Here is a 26,096-nt window from a genome sequence, read left to right on the forward strand (position 1 = left end):
ATGGTAATATGTCAACCAAAACAAAATATATTCCTATTACAATCTAATTTCAATTCGAATTATTATAAATTAGATCAAATTGAACGTTTATTTATATGTGGTTCATATTATACAAATAAAAAACAAAAAAAATCTATTTGGCCAGTAACTAAGAGAAAACAAAAAAAATTAATGTATAATATACTACTATTAGGTATAGATTCTATATCACGTTTATCAGCCTATAGATATTTAACAAAAACAATTCAATTTCTTCATAATATTAATGAAAGTACAATTATAATGAATTTATATAATGTAATTGGTGATGGTACTACAGTGAATTTATTAGGGCTATTAACAGGACAATTAGAAACAGAATTACCCGAATCAAGAAAATCCCATCTAAATAATATAAGATTAAATCAATATGATAATTATACAATATTAGATAATTATCCATGGATATGGAAAGAATATTCAGATTATGGTAATTATGTTACACATTATATTGAAGATACACCAAAATGGGGTACATTTCAACATAGATTATGTGGTTTTGGATCAATGAATAATCCAACAACTAGTTATGGACGTCCATGTTTAATAGCAGCAAGTCAAGAAGAAAATTATTCTGGAAAAATTCTTGGATGTACAATGTCAAGGTAAAAAGACAAAAAAAAGTGAATACTACCGAAAATGTGGAATAATTCTGATTCGATTTCTTTGAATTGTATTTTATAAGTATGTATAAAAATTAATTTTCATAGTTGAAATCATGAGTCAATTGAAGCTAGACCACTATGCAAAATCTGGAGGCACTGGACGGCCGTTTCATTCTATTGTGGGACTCCTCAACAGTGCGCATCTACGATCCCGCCTCATGAGATTCGAACCCAGGACCTACCAGTCTCGCTCCAGAGCACTTAACCACTAGACCACTGAGCTGGCATCCAACGGTGTTAATGTCTAACTTCGACCGATCCACGAAGTTTGAGCAACCGTTCACCAATTGTCTTCAGTGAAGTGATATCTCTACAACAGACTTGGATGAACTCCATCGGTTACTGCTTCTCAGTAGAACTCCAGGACATATCTCTTGAAGTCAGTCACTAGTGAGCATTTGATTATAATCAGAAGGGGTTTTGCGAAGATTTCAGTATTTTCATAGCTAAAATCATGAGTCAATTGAAGCTAGACCACCATGGAAAACCTGGAAGCTTCAATTGACTCATGATTTCAACTATGAAAATACTGAAATCTCCACAAAACCCCTTCTGATTAGAAATTAATTATTTGTAAAATTGATAACTTGGTGGGTTCCAAATTATGTTTATCGAAATACTTCTTTTTCCCAAAACAGACAATACTAAGCAACAAATTCAAGTTTCAAGTATGTTGACTGGAAATTTTATTAACTAGGATTCTAGAAAATAATGTAAATTATAGTCGCAATAGAAATATGATTAATAAACATTATGAATCTAGGTTACATGCTCGTTGAAGATTGTTGGCAAGGAAAGTAGTGCTCATCGCATCATACGGTATCAAAGGCTCTAAAGTTAGCTTTCAACTATTCTGATAAGAGTTAACATCTTTCAGCACAGACAATCGTGCTTATTGTTGGCTTAGAATTTAACACAATCATGTTATTGTTATATAGTGATGATTGAGTACAATTGATTAACCTATAATGCACTCAATCTAAGTGATTTGAAATTATTTTTCTTTAAAATTGTAGATACACCTCACTGATGTCTGCCAAATTATATCAAACTTGAAATCTGTTCTTCCTATCAACTGCTAACAATCAAGTAAAATTAGATAATACTGTCCGTGTTGCTAAGATACATGGATTAAATGACCATATTACAACCTAAATGATGGTATTTGATCAGTACTAGTGACTAGTTTGGTATGATTATTTTGTGGCAAATTGGCATGTTGAAAACGTATTAAAATCATCTAAGAATTTAACTAATAAACTAGACGCATTTTCATTACTTTTTCAATGAATCAATAGATTGTAAATCAATTGAATAGATTTGCCTCATTTTAACCATTGTTTTCATTTGATCTACGATCTCTGCCAATTGTATTAAATGTTGACTAACTTAAGACTTTATTCAGACTATCTGATATTTTGGTTTCATATGTTGCATCATATATCAACATTTAATAACTCCAAATAAAAGAGAACAGTTTCATCTGAATATCCAAAATGTATTATTGAGTGTATGTTACAATCATAGGTTTTATTACTAAATAATTTTTATTTTCAAAGAGGGGTTTTATGGATATTATAGTAATTTAATAGTTGAATTCATGAGTTCATTAAAGCTAGACCACCATAGAAAACCTGGAATCACTGGCTGGCTCAGTGGTCTAGAGGTTAAGCGTTTTCATGAGAGACCAATAGGCCCTAGGTTCGACCTGGATTCGTATCTCGCGAGGTGGGATCGTGGATGTGCACTTCTGTTGAGTCCAATACTAAGACGAAACGTCTGTCGAGTGCTTCCAGGTTTTCCATGGTGGTTATGATGAGGACTATTTGATGACAAACGATTTGCTATTACTATTAAGCTGAAGATTTCATAAAATATTTTCGGTTATGTTAATAAAACTTCATTGCTTAACAAACTTCACAAAAATCTCTGGTTTTAAAAACTTTCTTGGGTGGGTATGTAACTAAATAAAGTTGCTTGATAATACGTAAACAAACTAATTTCTTAATAGATTGAACTGAACGTGACCCTTCAGATATTTAAATCAAGTCTAACACAGTTCATAAACGAATTCAACCTTGTTTGACATTTATCACCTACCATTTCACCTTAAACATGCATACGAACACAGTGACGTGATATGTCTGGATTCTCCCTGTCTACTAGAATACCTGTCTTGTTCTCGTTTAGAACTCCAGAACTTCGTCCTTTATAAGAATCAAGAAAAATATGACACAAACCAGTATATTCGACTTAAGTCAATCTCAGAAGCCAGAATTATAAGCTTAGTAATCAATCATCGTGATCATAGGCTCCAATAATTACAGTTACTGAGAGAAATCTATCAATAAATGAAACAAAAGTATTTATTTTGTCTTGTCATGAAGCTTTTATAAAATTATTACTTAATACCTGCTTTTTCTTTTCCCCTTGTTATCTTTAAACTTTATAAAGTTGAGATTTTGAATAAACACACTAAAGTGAAGCATTTCAATCTGATTTAATCTAAAAAATATAGCTATCAATGGTTTAGTCAATAGAAGTTATCCACCAAGTCACCATCTGTTGTTAACTAGTCGTGCATCACGAATTGTTTTTTGAATGAATATTCAATATATGAAAATACTAAGAATATCGATTTCTCCTCATTAACATGAATTTATTTTATCACGTTAGTTTCGCCTCTATTGTTTATCATTAATGTTTCGTAGTCAAAATGAAAAAAAGGAGATGAAAATACTGATAGAAATGAGTTTTACTAAAATTTAATGTGTACTTACTTACTTACGCCTGTTAACCCTCATGGGGGAGCATAAGCCTCTCACCAGCATTTTCCGTCCAACTCTGTCCTGGACAATCCTTTCCGGTTTTTTCCAGTTTCTATTCATCCTTTCCATGTATGCTTCCAATTCTCGACCCAGTGTGTTTTTCAGCTTTCCTGTTTTCTGTCTCCCTCCAGGATTCAAAGTTAGCGTTTGCCTCGTGATGCAGTTTGATGATTTCCGTAATTTATGTTCTATTCACCTCAAACGCCTCTTTCCTAATTTCCTCTTCAGTTAGAAGCAGGTTTGTTGTCTCCCACAGTAGACTGTTAATTATGGTATCCGACCAAAGGACATTGATCATCTTGAGTAGACAATTGTTTACAAATACTTGTACAGTTTTGATAATGATTTTAGTAGTTCTCGACGTTTCATCTCAGTACTGTAGAGCTGTCTTGATATTCGTATTGAAGATTGTGACTTTGGTATTAATTAACAGTTGTTTCAGAGTTTCTCCATCAGGAGTAAGGATCCAAATAAAGTCAAATATGTAGTGTATGCAAAATGAAACTCTAGATCTTTGATAGTGGCATGAAACGAAAGAGCTAGAAACAGTTGTTTACGTAGTGAACGACAGCTAATGATAAATAAACGAAGGGATATACCGAAATAGTTAAATCACAGAAAAGTTGCGAAACATGATGCTACCAATGGAAAGAAAGATTGATAGCTTTTCTTTCAAACATAAACCAGTCTTTTAGAATATTCGAGTTTAGTCGTTTACTGATTGGTTTGAAAGATTTTATGGTAGTTACCTGATGTCTTGAGTCCAGGAGGTGTCCAGTGATTATGTTATTGAAGGTATCTATTCTTTTTAAGCGAAGCTCGATACTTTTTGAATAAAACCTTTTACGATTACTTTCGTGAAGTTACAAGACAGTTTGATTATATTACGTGGCCAATATAACTCTAAGCCTTATTTTTCATGCATAGTTGAATTCAATAATCTGCCTTAATGGATACTTATAACCATCTGAATAGAGGTTAATACTATCTCATTCGGTTGGTAGCTATTTTCATATATTTATAGACTATCTACACTCAGTATAATGTCTTTTAGTATAGGGAGCTCGTGCAGATTGTCAAAATCTGTGTGAACATCACAAAATAACCTTAGAAAGATGAATCTTTAGAACCAGGAAGCATTGGATGGCATTTTGTGCTAGTATGGGACTCATCAGAAGTACTAACTCATGACCCTGTGGGGGATCAGACTCAAAACCTTCAGGTTTCAAGGTGAGCATTTAACCTTTGGACTAATGAGACGACGTCTAATAGTTTACACATCTTACTAGAATTAATTTCCGATATTGTGTTACTGTCTTACAATGCCATCAGTGGACAACTGAATGTCACTCTATATTTCTAAACATCCACTGGCATTGAAAGATGATTGCACAATATCGGTGATTGATTAAAGTTTCGAATGTAAACCAGTCAGTGGTGACTCGGTAATCTAAAGCTTAAGCGTTCACTGCTACACCTTAAGTTCCTGAGTTGGGTCATTGCGAACCAGATTGTTAGGTTGACAAAATCGTATAGTTTTCTTCTTTCTAGAAATCAATAAATTCAAAAAAGTGATATTTTGTCTCTCTGTCGTGATCAAATCTCCATGGATTCTTCAAACTTGGTGGTAGTTCAAATTAATTTTTACTTATTTACGCCTGTTACCCTTCGTGGAGGAGCATAGGCCGAACACCAAATTAATTTTTACTGATATTTAAAATGATTTATCATTATCTATCTTGAAAGCCGAATGTCTTAGTAAGAGTAAAAATAAAATAAAGTTCAGAAATGCTTTTCTTAAAGCTCTCATTGGGTTACTGTTAAAATATACGACCATTTAGCTGACTACTGATGATACATTATTTATTAATATACAAGTCGCATATTAAGTATTGTATCATGTTAATTTCCAAAGAATCGTATAGTGAAGTCGAAAGACCATCTCTGGTTTGTCGGAACTCATTAACGACACGTATCTTTAGATTTTCATAGAAAAAACATGAAAATATGTCTACATTCTAATGCTTACCTATTTCAATATTTTATTTATGGCTAAATATATTAATGGATTATCATGTATATCTCGACTACTAAGTGTCTTCTTCTTCCTTTTTCATTTTTTAACAGATATACCCATAAAGTTCTTTTAGAATCTCTTACGGAATTTTTCGAAACCTATTCAGACAGACCGCGTTTCAGTTTAACATTCTTAAGCGAATTAATACATGAGAATCCTGCATATGCTAAACTCATAGATGAAGATTTATCAAAATTAATTCAACGTATTTACTATGAAGATTTGATGTTCAATAGTGGGAATATGAAGGCATCTAGTAGCTCAAGGTATCCATTTGCGAACACACTAGTAATATTATTTTCTGATCATGGACCACGTATGGGTGATGCACGACTTTCAGTTCAAGTGAGTCACAGAATGTAATAAATATTTTCATATGATAATGCAACTACTTAATATGAATTTAGTAACATGCATTAAAAAGGGAAAGTTTCTTAACCCATTTATTTACATCGGCAAGAATTTGCAATTTCGCAGTGTTGATGCCATCGATCAATCTCTGTTACCGTATTTGCACCCTTGGTTGACTACATCGAGATAATTTTATGCCGTTAGTTCTAGTGTGCTTGGTCTACAGCTAGTAGTCAGTCAGCAAAACGTAAAATAAAACATACACTCACGTGCATCGTTTCAAGTCGACACATCATAGCACCGCTAGATCCTAAAGTAGTAGAATTAGTAATAAAATCAGTAACAGTAGAAAAGATCAGGTATAGACAGCATGATGTGCGAAAAAATATGAACACGTGGAATAAGAAAACGTATAAAATACCTTTAAAACTTAAAATCTCATGGAAGATGAAGATTGAATGCATCTGTGCCACTGAGCCTGATTCCGAAACTTGTCACAACACAAACTCGAACCAAATAGTTTATACTTCCCCTCGCAGCTCAGCCCGACAGTTCAAAAGTTCATGGACAGACATCACCTCTTAGTTTCCGTCCAACCTACTGATACTCCAGCCAACAGCACACATGCAAGTCGTCGGGGGCTGAGAATGTGTAACACATGACCAAACGATCTAAGCCGTTGTGAATTCACGACCTCATGAGCCAATTTCCTTTATTTACCTAGTGTACGATAGCACCTATGATTAAATACTAACAATCCACGAATGTTATCTATTTTTAAATTTCATGTATTTAAAACATACAGTATGACTGTCAGACAAAAATCCTATTTATTCTGCGAATGGTTCATATTGGCAACAGTTGATCAAGCTTTCTAAATCTCTGCTGAGATTTCTTCAAACACCAACTCGTTAGGGTTGATGAAATTTCCAAAACAATGTTGTTCAATGTGCTAGAAGATTAATGAAACAATTAATACATAAATCTCTGTTGCTCTCTGAAGTATTTAAATAGAAACATTTCTGGTGATGTTAATTTTATTGCTTAAATAGCAATAATACTTGAATAACACTGCATGTATCTTAGGCTAATAATAGTTATGTCTCTTGAAAAAGAGGCTATTTTCAATCACTTTTAGACAGTATATTACTGTTAAACTGTTAATTAGAAAGAGATATTCCTGAAAAATCAAGTGACACCTTTCTGGCTATATACCAAAACATTTTAAATCGATTGTGAACAACAAATAACCTACCAATACTATATAAGATCAGCTGTGGTGAACTAAATGGATTAGGACATTAACATGGGTGCCAGAGCAGTAGTCTAGAGGTTAAGTGTTTGCGCCTGATACTGAAGGTCCTGGGTTCGAGTCCCGCATGCGGGATCGTGGGTGTACATTTCTGAGGAGTTCCATACTAGGACGAAACGTCCGTCCAGCACCTCCAGGTTTTCAATGGTGATCTAGCTTAAACTGACTCATAAATTCAACTTTTAGAATATTTTCTCTATGTCAGTCATTCTTGATTCGTTAATCAAACCGTTTCATAAATTTTCTTTCTAGTCACCTTTAAAATACTAATGGTGAATCAACAGAATTGGATTACCTTCAGTAAACTGATAAGCAAATGTATAAAAATAAATTCAATTTGTTAAGCTTTTAGGGCGAAACTATAATTTATGGACGAGCCGATCAGAAGCGTTTGAGGGATTTCAAAGTCACGGCGCCTATTTTAGTACCTGATGCTCATGTAAGATCGGTTCACAGAGGATTTTAGAGAAGACTTGACAGTTAAGCAGCCGCAACAAACGAGACTACTAAGAAGTTCCTGTATTTGTGATTGCGGGTATTAAATGAGTTATAGACCTTGTGCAGACTAACGTGATATTGTCCTTCGATGTAATATATGTTGAAGGAAAACGTTTGCTAGCATAGGAACCTTTATTGCTCGATCCAGATTGAGACTAAGGCATATTTAATAACTGCCGCGAACTGTATAATAAAAGCGCCAGTAACATTGGCTGCAATAATCGCAGATGTTACTGAAGCTTCTGCTGTTCAGTTGTATAAATATTGTAGGAACATATCCATAATAAAAATGATAAACTTACACAGCCGGGGTACACACAAACAATTTTGAAGCCATGTGGTGGAGGCCGAGATGGATTTTGTGACCTTATCATGGTTCCAGAGACCAACTATTCAGGAGCCATATGGATGAGTTACTCTACCTTATGCATTACAATTTTGAAACCTTTGAACCTTTTTCTAACCTTGACAAGTTTTTGGACCATATAGAAGAAGTGTATCCACTTTAATTCTTTGGTTTTGTATAATATGTTTTTACTCTATACTGACTGTTTACTGAATGGCTAACATTTCTCAAGGTCACTTAGGATTCGTTCAAAGGTCGTCCATAAATTACAGTCTCTCCGCTTTTAACCTTTGATGATCAAACAACCTCTTTATAATTTCATTGAGTTCTATGAAGTGTATTCCATTCCATTTCATTTGTATAAATATACCATAATTTAACAAATTGTAAGTTATATACAATGATTGACAGATATTTGATTGTTTAATTTTTCCAATTATGAACTCAACTTTGGGTGTGTATCATTACTGATTGACTCTTATTTAATCCAACGATATATATATACCGGTTAAAGAGAAAACAAACAAACAAACAATAGTGAATTTGATATTACACAATTAATAATGTTTTTTTTTAAAAAAAATGTTTGCACGTTATTTAGGTTACAAGGTTAACTAGTTTATTATTCATAACCTGGTAACACTCTTTATTGATTTAGATTTAATTTACTCATGTGGATAGGGTGACTTCTTTTAATTTTGTCTTGTTTTTTTTTATAATTTATTTATGAAATTCGATTTGAGTTTTAATTGATGGGCGTGCGGAAAGTGGATGTATATTTTTTCGGTTATTGAAATTTGAATTAAATATTTATTTCATTTAAAGTAAGTAGGTGAGCAACTCCTATTTTTTGTATTTCTAGCCTTAGCTAATCTAGAAGATATCTTGATGGGAAGGTTTGTTGGAAATGACCTAAAAATGATCGTGAAGGCCACTGTGGTGTGGGTTATTTATATCCACATAAGTAGTATATTACGATGATCGGGCATTGAATGTATTTCAGTAGAAGATCGATAAGGAAAGAACAGGAACGAAGAGCAGTTGGTATGAAAATGTATGAACAATAATAATAATCGGAGACTATGGACTGATATTTGAAGAAGGAATGGTCGAGATTGAGACAATTGATTGGTAGTTTGCAAATTAACTGTTTACTGTATGGTTGTCGGATTTTGGTGAGATAGTCTGCAATTTTCGTGTTAAGTACATTCGATTGTCCCCACCCGTGTTCTTGTTCACCACACCACTACTATGTATAAAACGCATTTACAATATCCTGGCGTTGAAAAATTACCGTATTCAAACATCAGTGAGTCTGTAGGGGGAGAGCGACTATGTCGACGAAAAAAATGACTGCACCCTTGTTGGCTTTTGAGAAGAAAAAATAGGAATTCAAACTTCGTGAAAGAAGAACCACAAAACGAAAGTGACACCTTAGAATTTAAAAATGCTTAACAGAAACAATAACAAGAACGAAAGGCTGTTAGTAATAGGATAGAAAGTAATATTTTCTAAATTCTTCGTAGATAACCAGATTACTGAGCTAATTATGTAATTGAGTTATTAGTCGGTTAATAACTTTCCAGTCACTAACTGAGTTTCATTTAAGAAGTCTGAAATTTGCCACAGTATCCCGATCCCAGCATGAACATCAGCACTTAGAATAAAGTACACCCAAATGATATACCCCAAATAGGAAAAGAAGATTCTTGTGAATCCCATCACTCTCAACTGTTCATTTTTACTTAAATACAAGAGAATCTGAACTATAGAAATATGATTAGACAGTATTCACTTGGTGTTGTTTACTTATATCTTCCCATTGTTATTTAGGACTGTAATTGATCAGTCTCTTGTCAGCATATGTGCCTCGATATTGCCTGAAGTCACAAGCTTTATAAGCAATGACGGGTAGTGACTAGCAGTGGAATCCAGGACGAAACGCGCTTCAAAAAACACCAATCGACCCATTAAAGTATCTTGAGAATATAGTTAGCACGTTTGGTCACTCACAAGTTTACTTAACAAACAATAATTTTTATTGTATTGATTCTATAACTACTATTTCCATAAATATTTGTAATGAAAACAACCCTAAGACGTTCATATATCATAGTAAGAATCAAGAGTATTGATTGTAATAAAATATGTCATAAATTTAGATTAATAAATAGCAAAACAAGCAGTTTTCAATAAAGAACACAGAACATTATAACAATTATCCATGATGATTGATTATACCGAAGAAAAAAAAATACATATACAAATAATTTCACTTAGTATTGTTTGTTTGAATCTTCCCATTGATATTTAGGGCTGCAACTGGTCAGCCTCTTATTGGCTATATGTGCATACTGTGCGTATTACCTCGATATAAGTGAATTTAAACTTTACACCATTGCACAAGAAGGTGGCCATCAGGACTCAGTAGCTGAGTGGATAACGCGATGGCGTTTGAAGCGAATAGTACGGGGTTCGAGTCACAGAGTGAACATCAACTCTGAGATGCAGGTACATCCAGCTGACGAGTCTCACATAGGACGAAACGCGCGTCCTGGATTCAACTTCTAGCCATTATCCATCTTTGCTTATATATGCAAATAGTTCTTGCGTTTTTCTCATTTCCTTTTAAATCATGTCATAGGTACATGCTACATATTGTTTTCAAGTGATCGTTTTAATTATGGTGTACTTTTTTAAGGAAAATTTTCTATCACTACAATATTTATTTATTATTGTGATCAATTTCAGCACAAAATCTAATCATATTTTTCCAACTTTACTTGAACTTCTATGGTTTATTTTATGTGTTGCACAAATTCAATCATCACCGATCTTAATATACAATATAGGGATTAAGTGTAACAAATTTAGGTACCGCCAAACATAAACAATGAGTCAATGTAACTTTTTTTTAAATGATCATCTATGTATAAACTCTTCTACTACTACTACTGGTATAGTGAATGAGAACACGAGTGGGGACAATCGAATGTATTCGAGCACAAAATTACAGACTATCTCACTAAAATCTGATAACCATACAATAAACAAATAATTTGCAAAATAATAATCAATTATCTCAATCTTGACTGTTCCTTCTGCAAATAATCAGTCTATCGTCTTTGACTTCATTGTTCACGCATTTTCATACCAATTGCGCTACATTTCAGCTCTTTCTTTATTGGTCTTCTGCTAAAATACATCCTATGTCTGACGATCACCATATACTACTTATGAAGATATAAGTAGACCACGTCACAGTACTACTTATTAAATAATATTTTTGATATTATTTGTCCCAAAATTGTATCAAATATGATTACAAATGTCTGTAAATTCATTCCCAAATTTAATATGATCACACTGATCTAGAATTACAAAAAAAATTTTGGCTCTTTATGTTGCATTATTTAATAAATAAATATTAATTCTTTAAATCATCAGTCAACTGAAGCAAGACAACCGTGAAAAACCTGGAAGCACTGGACGGCCGTTTCGTCCTATTATGGGACTCCTCAGCATATATCAATTCCTTAAATATTAAATAAAACAAATTAACACTTCACTGAAATGTATGAAAATAATTTTATTACTGCATATGTATTTGTGTGTGTGTGAGTGAGAGAGATGTTACTTAATCTCATAAATTATATTTAAACATTTGACAATGATAAAATACTCTGTTATCTAGTAGATAAATTGGAATATTAATGAAATTCAACAATTAATACTAAGATCATATTTTGGTTAAAGATCACTAGTGTAATTCAGTATACACGTTTCGTCATATTTTCAACTTATCAACTAAATATACCTACATCTCAAATTTAGGTTCTTACACAAAATCTTGAACAAATCGATAGAGAAATTGAGTTAATAGTAATGAGTAAAATAGTTTATTCAACTTGGAAATCTTTAAATGAACAAAACATGTGACCTTAATTCTAATACTAGGAACTTCCTAAAATGTGATTAGTTTGTATGTATATACATATATAACAATGAAGATTAGTTAAATTAAGTTCCAGATATTAGCAACAATTGACTACACATCCTGTTTTATATAGTTAGCAACATGTAGTTCAATGTATATATACATATGTAAACAATATACCGAATTTGCTATTTCCAACCAAACAATGTCAATTTAATGAATATGACCTAAATAATTTATCAAACTATAGATGAATCTGTAAATATTGATTCATTGAATCCATTGAATGTCTAAAAATTGTTTATTTTTATTTATTTTTTCAAAAATAAAAAAAGTTAAGTTCCTGTTAGAATATTCAATTGAATAATGATTATATAATGATGAATATATTTTGGTATATAAAGACATATTGATGGTTGTTTAAATGTGTATTACATTTCCGCTTTTTATAATATTGATAACATTGAAACAGTTGATCATTTGAAATCATATTATATATATATATATATATATATATATATGATGTATGTTACGTCATTGAATTGTGTATGATTATTTTCAGTGGATAAACTACATAGATTTATCAGAAAGGGGTTTTATGGAGATTTTAGTAGTTTTATATAGTTCAGATCATGAGTCGATTGAAGTTAGACCACCAAGGAAAACTTGGAACCAGTAGATCATCGTTTCGTCCTAGTCATACAGTTATTGTTTTCTAAGGGTTTGAAATAATATATTGAACTATTAAAATATATCTTGTTACCAAAAATATTTTATATTCGTATCATTGTGATGTTTGCTACTTATGTTGACAGATATAAATAGTATGTAGCACTAATCGGAAGGGTAAATGCTGCGAGCAGAAGATTGAGAAGATCTAGATGAAAAGAAAAGAGAAGAAAGCTTAAATCAATTAACATCGCAATGAAGGTATTATGTCCCGATAAAATCAGTGAAGGGTAACTTTGGGATCCATTTATGAGCCAATACTATGCGTATATTTTTTATCGTATTACTGCTAAATAACTAAACTATTCATATTCATGTCCTCCTTTAATAAGCTTTATTTTGACCTATGAACTATTATTACACGATTTACCGGTCTTGAATTATATTCTGCCTATCACTTACTATTTGCCCTATTCACAGCCACATTTGGCTAAATCTTGTACAAATGTTGTTTCCTATTTTATGGTACGGTATGGTCTGTCTAGTTGGTATATAAACTCAGTGTGTTTGAGAACAATGATTGCAGAGAGTGTTATTGGTGTTCTGGACTTAACTGGCTGGTCTAGGCGGAAAGCAGGACCGACAAGTGCTCTAGACTACTCGTAAGGGTTTTGTGTGTCACTGGTCTGATCAATAAATCACTGCTATCTAATTGGCGGTCTTATCATGTTCTACATTACCAGGGCATCCAGGCGGCCTCAAGTTATAACAGAAGGAAAGATGAAGTCTGTAAGAGACAACTGATGGAAGATATTCAAATGATGTATTTAATGTATGGTTTTCATATCTTACAAAGACATTCTGTACTTTTGTATTAAACAATCAATTAGTTATTCATACCAAGTCTTTATTCACTGTACTATAACTTTAAGATTGTAATCATAACAGTAATAAAATAATTAAACTATGAATCAAGTTTTACGTTTTTGAATCTACTCATAAGTTATAATACAACTATTAATGGTTGTTCTTTATATAAAGGGAGAATAATTGTCGTATATTTAATAAATTGGTTTATCCAAATACTATACTTAACTATTTTCCTAGTTAATCCTTTTTGTTACTCAACTGGTTTAAAATAATCTTCAGTTGTAAATAATTGTCCAGTGCTTCCAGGTTTTTCATGGTGGTCTAGCTTCAATTGACTTATGATCTCAACTATATACATAGATTTAGTTAACTACTTATACATTAATAATTTATATTATATATATATATATATATATATAATTGGTATGGTTACAGAAAATTTTCAGGAAACCTAGAATCTACCTTTCTTGCTGGTTGGCACTTGTCAAGAAAGTATATCCAGTAATAATCCTGACGTTGATAATCCTTGTGACACTCAAATCTGTATCATGGATCATTTCATCTAAAGAAGTTACCGAGGACGTTTTCCAATTGTTATCAACCTTTTGTAGGACTTAGTTGATATATTAATATAGTAATGTCATATTATCGATTTTTTATTAATAAGCAAACAACAGGAAAACGTTTTAATAGCATCTAAATAAATCAAATGATCGAATACATTTACTTATACTCAGACAAAACTGGTATTGAGAAAGAGTTTTTGTCCTATGGTAGACATTATCGGCTATATATAAACCGATTAACGAAACAGGCTGTTTGTCATAGAACGTGAAATTCTAATAACTCATTTCTTTTAGAAGTGTGTGCTGATAATATTGTCTAAACGGACAATCAAGGCTTCATAATTAGCGCATCCAGTTTAGACAGTATAACAATTACAAAAATCTGGTGAGACTATAATTTATGGGCGACCTTTGAGCAGTTTTGAAATGACCTTATAATGTTCAGTTACTAAGGTTAAATGAGAGCTATAGGTAAGTGTGAGGAATCAAGATCAGGATTTACAGTTAAACATTAGGGTTAGGAATTAGACCTACTGTTGTCATTGCGAACTGACATAAGCTATAAAGTCAAAAAGGTACTTAGCCAAATAAGGAAACGGATATCGCGCCAAAATCCAAGGCTTGATATCTAAAATTTGATTGGTTCGTCTACGAATTATAGTCTTGCCGACTCACGTTTTGAATTAGAACTTTGGATTTACTTCAATGCTGTTCACCAGTAAGCGAATGATTCATTTTTATTTTACTGATATTACTTTGTGATTTAAATCATCTTCAAAGTTATTCAAAATCTTTACAAAATTTAACTAAACTTTCTTTTTACCCCGTACATTCGTTACACTTAAAAAAGTAAAGTATAGGTTTAAGGAAAAGAAACTTTTATAGTTAAGATCATGAATCAATTGAAGCTAGACCACCATGGAAAACCTGGAAGCACTTGACGGCCGTTTCGCCCTATTGTGGGTCTCCTCAGCAATGCGCATCCACGATCCCGCCTCGAGAGATTCGAACCTAGGACCCATCAGTTTCGCGCGCGAGCGCTTGACCACTAGACCACTGAGACGGCATCGAACGGTGTTAATGTCTAACTTCAACCGATCCACGAAAAAATTGCAAATAATAACTTTTCCACGTATGACAATGTTGAAACATAAATATCAGTGATTTCGTCCGTTTGTTATTATTATTTTCCAAATGATAATTGAATTGGTTACTTAGTTTTGAGCGTCAAGTTAACAAAGCACTATGCCAATTCATACTCACCCCATATCTGTTTATACGTGTTACCATAAAATACTTTATTTAAAGATAGATTGAATCGTCTACTGTTTGTACTTAAAAACTATTAATTACATGATACTGAAATAACTTTCCGAAATTCTAATGAAAATCAGTGGCCGCTAGGTTTTGACCAGGTTCTAAGTTAAACAGGTTTCATTGCATACCAATGGATTATGGTCGCGCAGTAACATGAATTAAACAAAGTTGAGAATTTTAACAAGCTGTAATGTTCGCATGATGTAATACTTACTTTGTATATTACTATGCGTTTTCTTTGTTGTTACAACACACTGCTTTCATGTACGTTCACAACCTTCTTTCTTTAAGTGCTAGTTCATTTGTAGCTATTAGGGTACGTTTCGAACGGAACCCGGAATTTATATATCATATAGTACATTAAATACTATTACTTGTTATACTAAGTGAATAGTCTAACGTAGTTGCGCTCATCTTTAGACCTGAAGACTATGAGTTTGATCATTAAGGCGGTATCGAGTATAGACTCGCCTGTTTACAGTTTTTGTTTGACGCCGTGGAAAATTTTGTTATTAAGAAATAAAAATCATCTATGGGTAGATTAACACTGACTACTTTTGATCATTTACTCCTGAAAAAACCTCTGTTGTTACTTTTACAAACTGACATCTTTTATTCCCTACATTATCTGTCTGAAAACTAAACGGAATTTTTGCAGGTGATTTAAAATTCAATGAAGAAACTATTCTGAGATTTGCATAGTTGAAATCATGAGTCAATTGAAGCTAGACCACCATGAAAAACATGGAAGCACTGGACGGCCGTTTCGTCCTGTTGTGGGACTCCTCAACAGTGCGCATCCACGATCTCGCTTCGCGAGATTCGAATTCAGGACCTACAAGTCTCGCGCCACAGATTCTGAGATTCACGAAAAATGAAACGAAACAAATATCTATTGTTCTTAATGAAATAATCATTCATTGACAACAATTATCTATAATTTCCTTGATTCAAATAACATCGGAATTCCATGGTATACAAAAACTGAGATGATTGTTTATGATCAACTACACTTTGATTAGTCATATTTCATTGGATAGAACGATAATAGTTCAGTAGGTGTTTTACGTAAAGTTTAAAACAACATTTGACACCCAAAATATTCTTTTATCTTGGATTTTTCCCCCATCGTTTGTCCTGAAAATCTCTTATGAAAGTGTTAATAATTGTAGGTTTATAATTGGCAGTAATTTTTAATAGAGGGATAGACAAAAAGGAAATGAATAGACAGACAGACATGCTAAATCAACATGGGACCTGATCTAAAGTGTGTATCGATCCAAATGACTGCACTTCATTTCAGTACAGCGAGTGAAGGCAACAGAAAGAAAGGTTAAAAAAGAAAATTGGGTGTAATAATAATCATAATAATCGAAACAGTAATAATAATACTTTCAGCATCTATGAACAACCGGAGATGAGTAAAAAAATGACAAATTCCATTACATTTAAAGTCTTCATCTGTAGGGTATTGCTTAGTCTTATTCCCAGCTTGCATTCAGTAAACAAAAGACTAGGAACATCACTTATTCTCTAGGATCCTCTCTAACCTGAAACTAGCAGTATACTTTGCGATAGACTTATCACGGTTATAAGAAATATAGTTTATACTCGATATTTTCTAGTCTATTCAAGGCGGTTGTTCCATCATAAGATGGAACCTATTTTGTAAGAGAAACTTGTTGAAATACATTGTGCTGAGAACTCCATATTCTACTGAATATATAATGTCAAACAAAGTCATTTATGATAATAATAATAATAATATCAGTAGCACAACCAGACAAATGAGTCTATAGAGTAGTGAGTTCTTCCCGTTGTGGTTTGAAAAATGTCAAAGTCAGTAATCAGACACATTTTATCGAATTCGGTTGATAACAGCTATGGAGAAGATAAAACTAGAGAATTCTAGACCATTTGTTGACAACGTGATCGAAATCATCTTTTGCACACATCATAGATTATAAGAGTTTAACATGAGTTTGTAGTACATTATGGTTCTCATGAATAAAGAGGGCTCGGTAAGCAATTTTACAGAGTTTTAGCCATATTTATTCACCTAGGCAAATAACTTTCCTTACCCATACACTATTCTTTGTTCTTACTTGATCTTTACTGAGGATGCTTCATAGATTTGACCTACTTTGAATGCTTATGTATTTAACTTTTAGCATGCTGTGTTTATTCTTTTTATCACTATCACTTTTGATGCACCAACCATCATATGGATGAGAATTTTTAATCTTAATAACTACATGAACTACGTGGTTGTTATTACTGACTTACAAATCACTTTGACTAGCTTTTGTTTTACAACATATATTTATAAAATGTACATTCATGTTAAGCCTGAAAAACATTTGACTGGAAGTGATATTATTTATAATGATTTGTATTTCCTCTTTTTTCATGTTAATGACATGCGACTGATCGGTCTCCAATGACATATGTACATCCTGAGCGGATTATTTTGATATTACCATTTTGTCAGAAGTTTGCAGCAGAATATACTGAGTTCGAGTCAATGTGAAGAGTAATACTGGAGAGCGGATTAACTGAAATGATAAATCCCAATAAGGATGAAACGCGCGTCGCAGATCCCAGTGCTAACTACTATCAAATTCTAATGAAAGCAGTACTTCTCACTCATGTTTTATTCGGGTTTTGAACATTCATAATATGTTGTGATTACTTACTTTTCAGTCAAATGAACAGAGATGGTTTTAGTGCAAGAAATAGAGTTAGGAGAAAACATATCTAATTGTAAAGAATAGATAGAGATGTCCCATTGTAAAATAATGTTAGAATTTAGTTAGTCTTTAAATAAAAAACTTTCTGATAAGACGTATTGAATAATGTCATTTGAAGAATAAAATATGAACTTCCATATTCATTAAACCATAACTTCAACATTCAGTGGAATGATTTTTTCCGCAAATCGATATGTCCATATGACCTTAATTTACACTTGTCTGACCGAGTAATCAAGAACAATGTGTGAATGCTTTACAATTTATTGAGACAAGAACATACTGACGTAAAACATTGGGTATTTTAGAATATTCGTTTCTCATATATAAGTATGTTTATTTACTAATCCATCCAAAGTCACTAAAATTATTGTTAGCCATCAAAACACAATATCATCATGCCAATCAATAAGATTAATGGAAATAATTCATGTTCAGTTCTAAATGTTGAGTTTCAATATACTGCTGCACAATCATATTTTGTCACTCAGTTTAATGATCTTGTATAATTTATTTATTTGAAAGACTTCATTTAAATCATTAAGGAATGAATTTATGTTCTAGCTATAATTCTATCATATAGGGATTAGTCACTTTCTAAACAATTTATTGATAGCTTCAGCAAATGCCATATCAAAAGTTAGAAGTCTGAAGCTATCTTCTGAAAGTGACATATAGTCAATACTGATGAATAACTTATATAAAATAATTTTATTTAAAGTTTACTTCTAGTCCATATTTCAATAATCAGTTTTGAAATAGGTCACTTGTGGCGGTCGATATTCGATATTATCCTCAAACTTCGTATGTTGTTCGTCCTGATACCCGTTGCTCGATAACGCCTCAACGGTGTATGAATCAGAAGGCGAATACGAAGTGTTGATTGCGTTTATTATTGGACCACACACGGATATCCAAAATTACAGGCACCTTAAGCAAGCATGAAAGAGTAGTGCCGTAAAGCAAGCGAGTGAGCGTGCGAGTCGACAAGTAAGCGAATCAGTAAGTTAATGAACAGGATTAAGATGTACATATATATACAAATGGGAACGAATGAATCATCGAATCAATTAAGCGATTAAAAGGCTAGCAAAATGAATATATACTAACTTCAAAGTGAGAATCTTCGATATGAACGTCAAGACAGTCCTACTGTACGGAGCTGAAACATCGAGAACTACTACATCCATCGTCAAGAAGGTATAAGTATTTATAAACAGTTGTTTGCGCAAAATACTCAACATTCACTGGCCGGATACTATCAGCAACAGCCTATTATGGGAGAGGATAAACCAGCTTCCAGGTGAAGAGGAAATTAGGAAAAGATGTTGGAAGCGGATCGGACATACATTAAGGGAATCACCAAACTGCATCACGAGGTAATCTCTAAATTGGAATCCGAAAGGAAAGCGGAAAAGAGTAAGTCCAAAGAACACATTACGCCGGAAAATAGAAGCAGATATGAAAAAGATGAATAACAACTGGAAAGGATTGATTGGGACTGAGTTGAATGGAGAATGCTGGTGTGCAGCCTATACTCCTCCACGAGGGGTAACAGGCGTAAGTAAGTAATGTGAAATACTGAAACTAGTACAGTAACGATCATGTATCCAAACAATTTCTGATCGAATAAATGAGTAGACAGTAAACAACGGTCAAGCATACCTAATAAATGTACAATAGTATAGATAGATTGTTATTGTACGAATGACTCTGTCTGTTAAATAAGTTAACAAAGAGAGATTAATCAAATTAGATATGAACAAACTCAATTGTACACGAGCTGCTATACACTTTATAGACATAAATATTAGCTAGAAAATTCTTGAGGCAAAAGTGATAGCAAACAATTACATTGTTGTCTTTTTAGGACTGACTATTCAATAGCATGGACTTGTATTTCTATACAAGATCAATCCAAACTAAAATCTTCACATCATTTGATTCAAATTGTTTTCTATTTGAACTAATTTATGTAAACCATTCACGCAATATCGAGGCAGTCCGCACAGGATGCACATATGCCAACAAGAGACTAATCAATTACATTCCTAAATAACAATGGGAAGATACAAGTAGACAACACCAAGTGAATATAACTTCACCCCATTGCACAAGCAAATGACTATCAGGACTCAGTAGCTAAGTGAATAACGCGATGGCGTTTGAAGCGAATGGTACTGGGTTCGAGTCTCAGAGTGAACATCAACTCCGAGATTCAATTACATCCAGCTGACTAGTCCCAATTAGGATGAAACGCGCGTCCTGGATTCCACTGCTAGCCACTATCCATCATTGTTTATATAAATAAAATATATTGTTTGAATTTATTTATATTTTCTTTTCTTTTTTCTTTTTAATTAGGGTAAATTAGAAGAAAGATTACCATTTATGTCAATTATTGCACCTAAAATGTTTCAAGAAAAATGGTCTAATCAATGGGCTAATATGAAAAATAATCAAAATAGATTAATTACTTTATTTGATATACATGCAACATTACGTGATTTATTAATTAATCAATTAAAATATAATAATAATAATAATAGTAATAATAATAATAATGATAATAATAGTAATAATAATAATAATAGTATTAAAACAATAAATCAACTTTATATGAATTGGAAAATGAATCCTTCACATGGATTATCTTTATTTAATCAAATACCATTAAATCGTAATTGTGATGATGCTTATATTAGTTCACATTGGTGTGTTTGTTTAAATTGGATTAAATTAGAAAATAATAATGAACTGATTATAAAATGTACAAATGTAATTATTAATAAAATTAATCAAATAATTATTAAATATAAATCAAATTTAACTAAAAATGGACAATGTTCAATGATTAAATTACATCAAGTAAGTTATATTATAAGATAATCTTATACTTTGTATGAATTATAAATGTAAATTTTAGTTTATGAATACTTTTAATTTAGATATATCTAGAGTTTTATTAATTGAGATCATGAGTCAATTGAAGCTAGACTGAGAAATCGTTTCGTTCTATTGTGGGACTCGTGAGCAGGGCTCATCCACGATCTCGCCTCGTGAGAATCGAACCTAAGACCAATCAATCTCGCGCGCGAACGTTTGAACTCTAGATCACTGAGTCGGCATCCAAAGGTGTTAATATCTAACTTCAACCAATCCACGAAATTGAGCAACCGTCCACCATTGTCTTCAGTGAGTTACTATCTCACAACAGACCTGGTTGAACTCCAGTGCTTCCAAGTTTCACTCGGCAATCTGGTCCAAGCTTTCTCAAGGAACTACAATCAAGTATCAAAATTACAGAATACAAACAGTTAACTGTATAATGAATAGATAATCTAATCCCATTAACAGTGTTTAAAGTAAATTCACTTGGTGTTGTTCGTTTGGATCTTCCCATTGATGTTTAGGACAGCGATTAATCAGTCTCTTATTGATATATGTGGGTTCGAGTCCTGGAGTGAAAATCAACTCTGGTATGCAGGTACATCCAGCTGACGAGTCCCAAATAGGATGAGAAGCGCATCCTGAATTCCACTGCCAGCCACTATCCATCTTTGCTTATAATGTTTGTGAATTAAGGATATATCGAGGCGATACACACAGTATTCACATATGCCAATAAGAGACTGACCAATTAAAGTCCTAAATATCAATGGGAAGATTCAAACAAACAATACCAAGTGAATTTAATGTTAGGAGTGTTTATGCAATTAAAAAAGCTGTTTATTTCATTCTAACTGTTTACTTGTCTCTTTTAAAGTTATCAGAATGAAAACTAACTAAGTAAGTTATCATCATTGTTGCTCATGATAGTTAAATTAACAATCTATTTATCAGTTCTCAGTGATAAAAATTCCAATCAAAAATAAAATATATGATTTTTATTAAACTTTAAAATAAATATTTTTTATGGAGCTCAAGTAAAACAGCATATAGTTGATTACATATTCGATTTTCCAAGGGAAGGATATGTGTAACAGTCAAACAGTAATATCATTAGTGCAACATTTTGGACATGATATAATTGGTAGGAGAAACAAGTGAGTAATGCTGAAATATGATATAAATTAAAGTATTAAAATGATAAATCAGTTTATTGGGTTATAAAATTTGAACACTCAAAAGAGTGGTAATCAATAACTTAAGTCTTTATGGGGCATTGATTCATGAAATTTATATCTCTGATCTTTTGATTCTCATAGTCATTTCTTTTTAGTATGCTGATGTGAAAAATGGCCAGCAGTGGAATCCAGGACGCGCGTTTCGTCCTATTTGGGACCCGTCAGCTGGATGTACTTGAATGTCAGAGTTGATGTTCACTCCAGGACTCGAACCCGGTACCGTGCGCTTCAAACGTGACAACTTGATTTGATATACATTCATTCCAGATATACTATTAAAAAGTTTCAAAACCAGTCTAAAATTGCTATTGAATACCCAGTAAATTTTCTATGGTTTCTTATTTGATATTAGTTCATGATGAAAACATTTTTCATACTTAAAATGCGTTGGTAAATTTGGATACAATAATATAAGTTTCTTACTTCTTTCATTCTCTTATTTATTTCAGATTGAATCAGTAGAACAAGCTATACTACCACAAGATATGGTTCGATTTATTCGCAGCCAAGATGAAGATGGACGTATACCAATGTTTGAAGAACAATATTCTTCAACATGGTCATTACTAGATTGGATTAAACAATTCAATATATTTAATAGCAATAATAATAACAACAATATTTTTAATTATGATTCCAATCATGAAAGTATACTTTTACGTATACATATTATAGTACAACCTGAATATGCACATTTCGAAGCTACTGTTAAAGTGAATATAACACAACATTCATTGAATCATTTTCATGTAATGGATATAAGTCGAATTGATGTCTATGAACAACATAATTGGTGTTTATCAGACAATGAGTGGGCAGAAACTAAACAATATTGTATATGTACAAAATACACCTAAAAATGTATGTAATTGTGAATCAATTGAAATGCAGCATATACTTTCTTACGTACTTACTCCTGTTACTCCCAATGCAACATAGACCACCCAACAGCATTTTCCAACACACTCTGTCCTCAGCCTTCCTTTCTAGTTCTGTGCAATTCTTGTTCATTCTTGTCATATTTGTTTCCATTTCTCGGCGTCATGTGTTCTTTGGTCTTCCTCTCCTCCTTTGGCCTTCAGGATTCCATATGAGGGCTTGCCTTGTGAAGCAGTTTCATGATTTCCTCAATGTGTGTCCTATCCACTTCCAACTCTTCTTGCTGATTTCTCCCTCCTCTGGATGTTATCTGGTTTGTTCTCTCACACAGTAGGTTGTGGCTGGTAGTGTCTGGCCAACGGATCCGAAGTATTTTGCATATATATATAAGAATTCCTAATGAATAGGCTGTTTACAGATGATTGATCACTGGATAGCGACTTCAAATTGTTGTATCCCGTGGAGAATTATGAATGGTAACTTTGAGGACTATTTATGGACCAAAGTGATATGTATATTTCCTATTGTATAATCGCTAAGTAAGTTAACTATTCGTATTCATGTTCCTTTTGCTATGAGCTGTATTTTGACCTATAGACTATTATTGTACGATTTATCATTCTTGAGTTATCCCTAGTCCACTAATTACTGTTCCCCCTATTCACAGCCACATATGGCCAAATCTTGTACAAATGTTATTTTATATTTTATGGTACGATGTGGTCAGATTTTTGGTATATAAACCCAGAATGTTTGAGAATAATGATTCATATTGTAGAGTCTGTTATTGGTGTTTTGGATTTAACTGGCTTGGCTAGGCAGAAAGCAGGACTGACAGGTACTCAAGACTGCTCATACAGTTCCCGTGTATCATTGTTCTGATCGATAAATTCACTCCTCTCTGATTGGCGGGAATCATCACGTCATATACTAAACAGGGCACGTACGCACTCAATCGATATAACAACTGGGCACGCACACGATATAACACAAATTCATTGATAAAATTTAGTATATCCTAAGGACCTGACGCATATGACATTGGTCACTACCCCAGTGATCAATCAATTATAAATATATCTCGGTCCTACAGGAGGCCTGCCGCAACCCGTAAAGCCCAGTGGTAACGTCTCTGACTGTGAAGCCGGGTGACACGGGATCAAATCTGCCAGGAAGCATCAGTTTCCTCAAGATTACAGGTAGACCATGCTGTCGAGTGCCAAGTATCAGGAAACCTAGATTCAGGGTTTCCTGTCGACTATCTCCAACTACCACCTTACATAGGTTAACTGTTCCACTCAATATAAATCACTAATTAAAATAAGTAAGCAGATATATATATTTTTTCCATGGAAATGTCGTGTTCAATTTTCATCATGGCATAATTTTATCTGGCTGAACACTGTAAATCAAGAAGCGCGAGACACTATGAAACATTGTCGTTACAGTAAGTAGCTAGAAATCTTTTATACTATTACACAGTAATAGAAATTTCTTTTATTACTGATATCTATTAAACCATAAATTGTAGCTACACTTTTGTTATTTTCAAATATTGGGTTATCACTTTTAAGCCATGGAGAACTGGACGTCTTTTTTTACATAGTATGAGACTTTTCAGTATTGCGTACTTACAACCTCGTCAAGGATTGAACTCATCTTTGATTGTCATAACAGACAAATACTGAATGTACAGATAGTTTCTTTTGGTTAGGTATGCTATTAAATTATGTCGCTTATAAGCCAACTGGGTGTGTTGAAACACGAATAAATACAAATGTAAAACGTGAGTGACTTTTACTGATTTGTACCTGGAGACTGAATGTCTCATTTTCGAAAGATTGGTCGTTCGTCGTATTTACGGTACCTCGTAAACAATAGTCAATTAATAATATTAGATTTGACGTTAGTGACAGTATGAGCTTATGTAAATTGTTTCATAAATTTAAGGATAGGGAAAATGTTTTAGTACACAGTGAGCAGTTCTAATGATCAGTTATGTTATTGATTTACTGACAATGACGACAATCTACGTTTTTTTGAGTAAATTGTGTGATCAATCGGGAACTTCCACTTCTGGATAAGTTATGTATATTGATCTACAACTGCTCTCGTCATTATTACTTGGGAATAACATCTTCTGATACAGATGAACTAAGGTAAATAATTACATGATTAGCCTGTCTACAGAAAACTTATTACATAAAAATAGCGATTGTTTTCAAAGATAAACCTGTGTAGATTTCAGTCACTGTAAATACGACATAAACAAATGCTATATCCGATAACCTAGAGCAAAATAAAACAAATACATGAACAACTAGCAGAGATCATCATAAAACATTGATTACTTCTTCAGTATTTTAGTTATTCATCGAATGATATGGGATATAAAAGTATTATTCGATCCACACTAATGTATTATACTTAATGTCTTGAAAATATTTTTATATATAGATTTAAAAATCTATCAACAAATGAATGCAAATATCTATAGGAATTCGAAAGCGAACATAATCATTAACATGTCATTCTAGCTGATATTTCTTGCTATGAACAAATTGATCAAAGCAATGAACAAAATAGCAGTAAAAAGAAAACCATTATTATTAATTTTATTGTTAATGAAATGGCTATATTTATGTGTAAGAGGCTATAAATATGATGCAGTGATAGAAACAATTCAAAAATTAGTGTCTTATTTTGACTAATAGGCACTTACTAGTCAAATTATATTGTCTTTTTTAATAATATTTTACTCAAAAGTAACTAAATTAAAATCGTTGAAACAAATAAGAAACAAATATTAGTCGTAGCAATAGTACATTGAGTAATAAACTAATTAGAAAGGTCATGTTTATAGAA

At 32.7% G+C, this 26,096-nt stretch overlaps 1 protein-coding gene across 1 annotated transcript; it reads left to right on the top strand.

The window, feature by feature from the left end:
- Positions 1-25,890, top strand: Smp_143860 (hypothetical protein; the record flags this gene model as incomplete). The annotated part of the gene is made up of 6 exons (XM_018790107.1): positions 1-644; positions 5,660-5,954; positions 20,590-20,728; positions 22,812-23,065; positions 24,909-25,017; positions 25,769-25,890. 6 exons carry the CDS (start codon positions 1-3, stop codon positions 25,888-25,890), a joined length of 1,563 nt encoding a protein of 520 aa, XP_018655484.1.
- Between the last annotated feature and the right edge of the window lie 206 nt (positions 25,891-26,096).

Source organism: Schistosoma mansoni, chromosome W (genome assembly GCF_000237925.1).
Source record: "Schistosoma mansoni strain Puerto Rico chromosome W, complete genome".
In the NCBI taxonomy this organism is placed as follows: domain Eukaryota; kingdom Metazoa; phylum Platyhelminthes; class Trematoda; order Strigeidida; family Schistosomatidae; genus Schistosoma; species Schistosoma mansoni.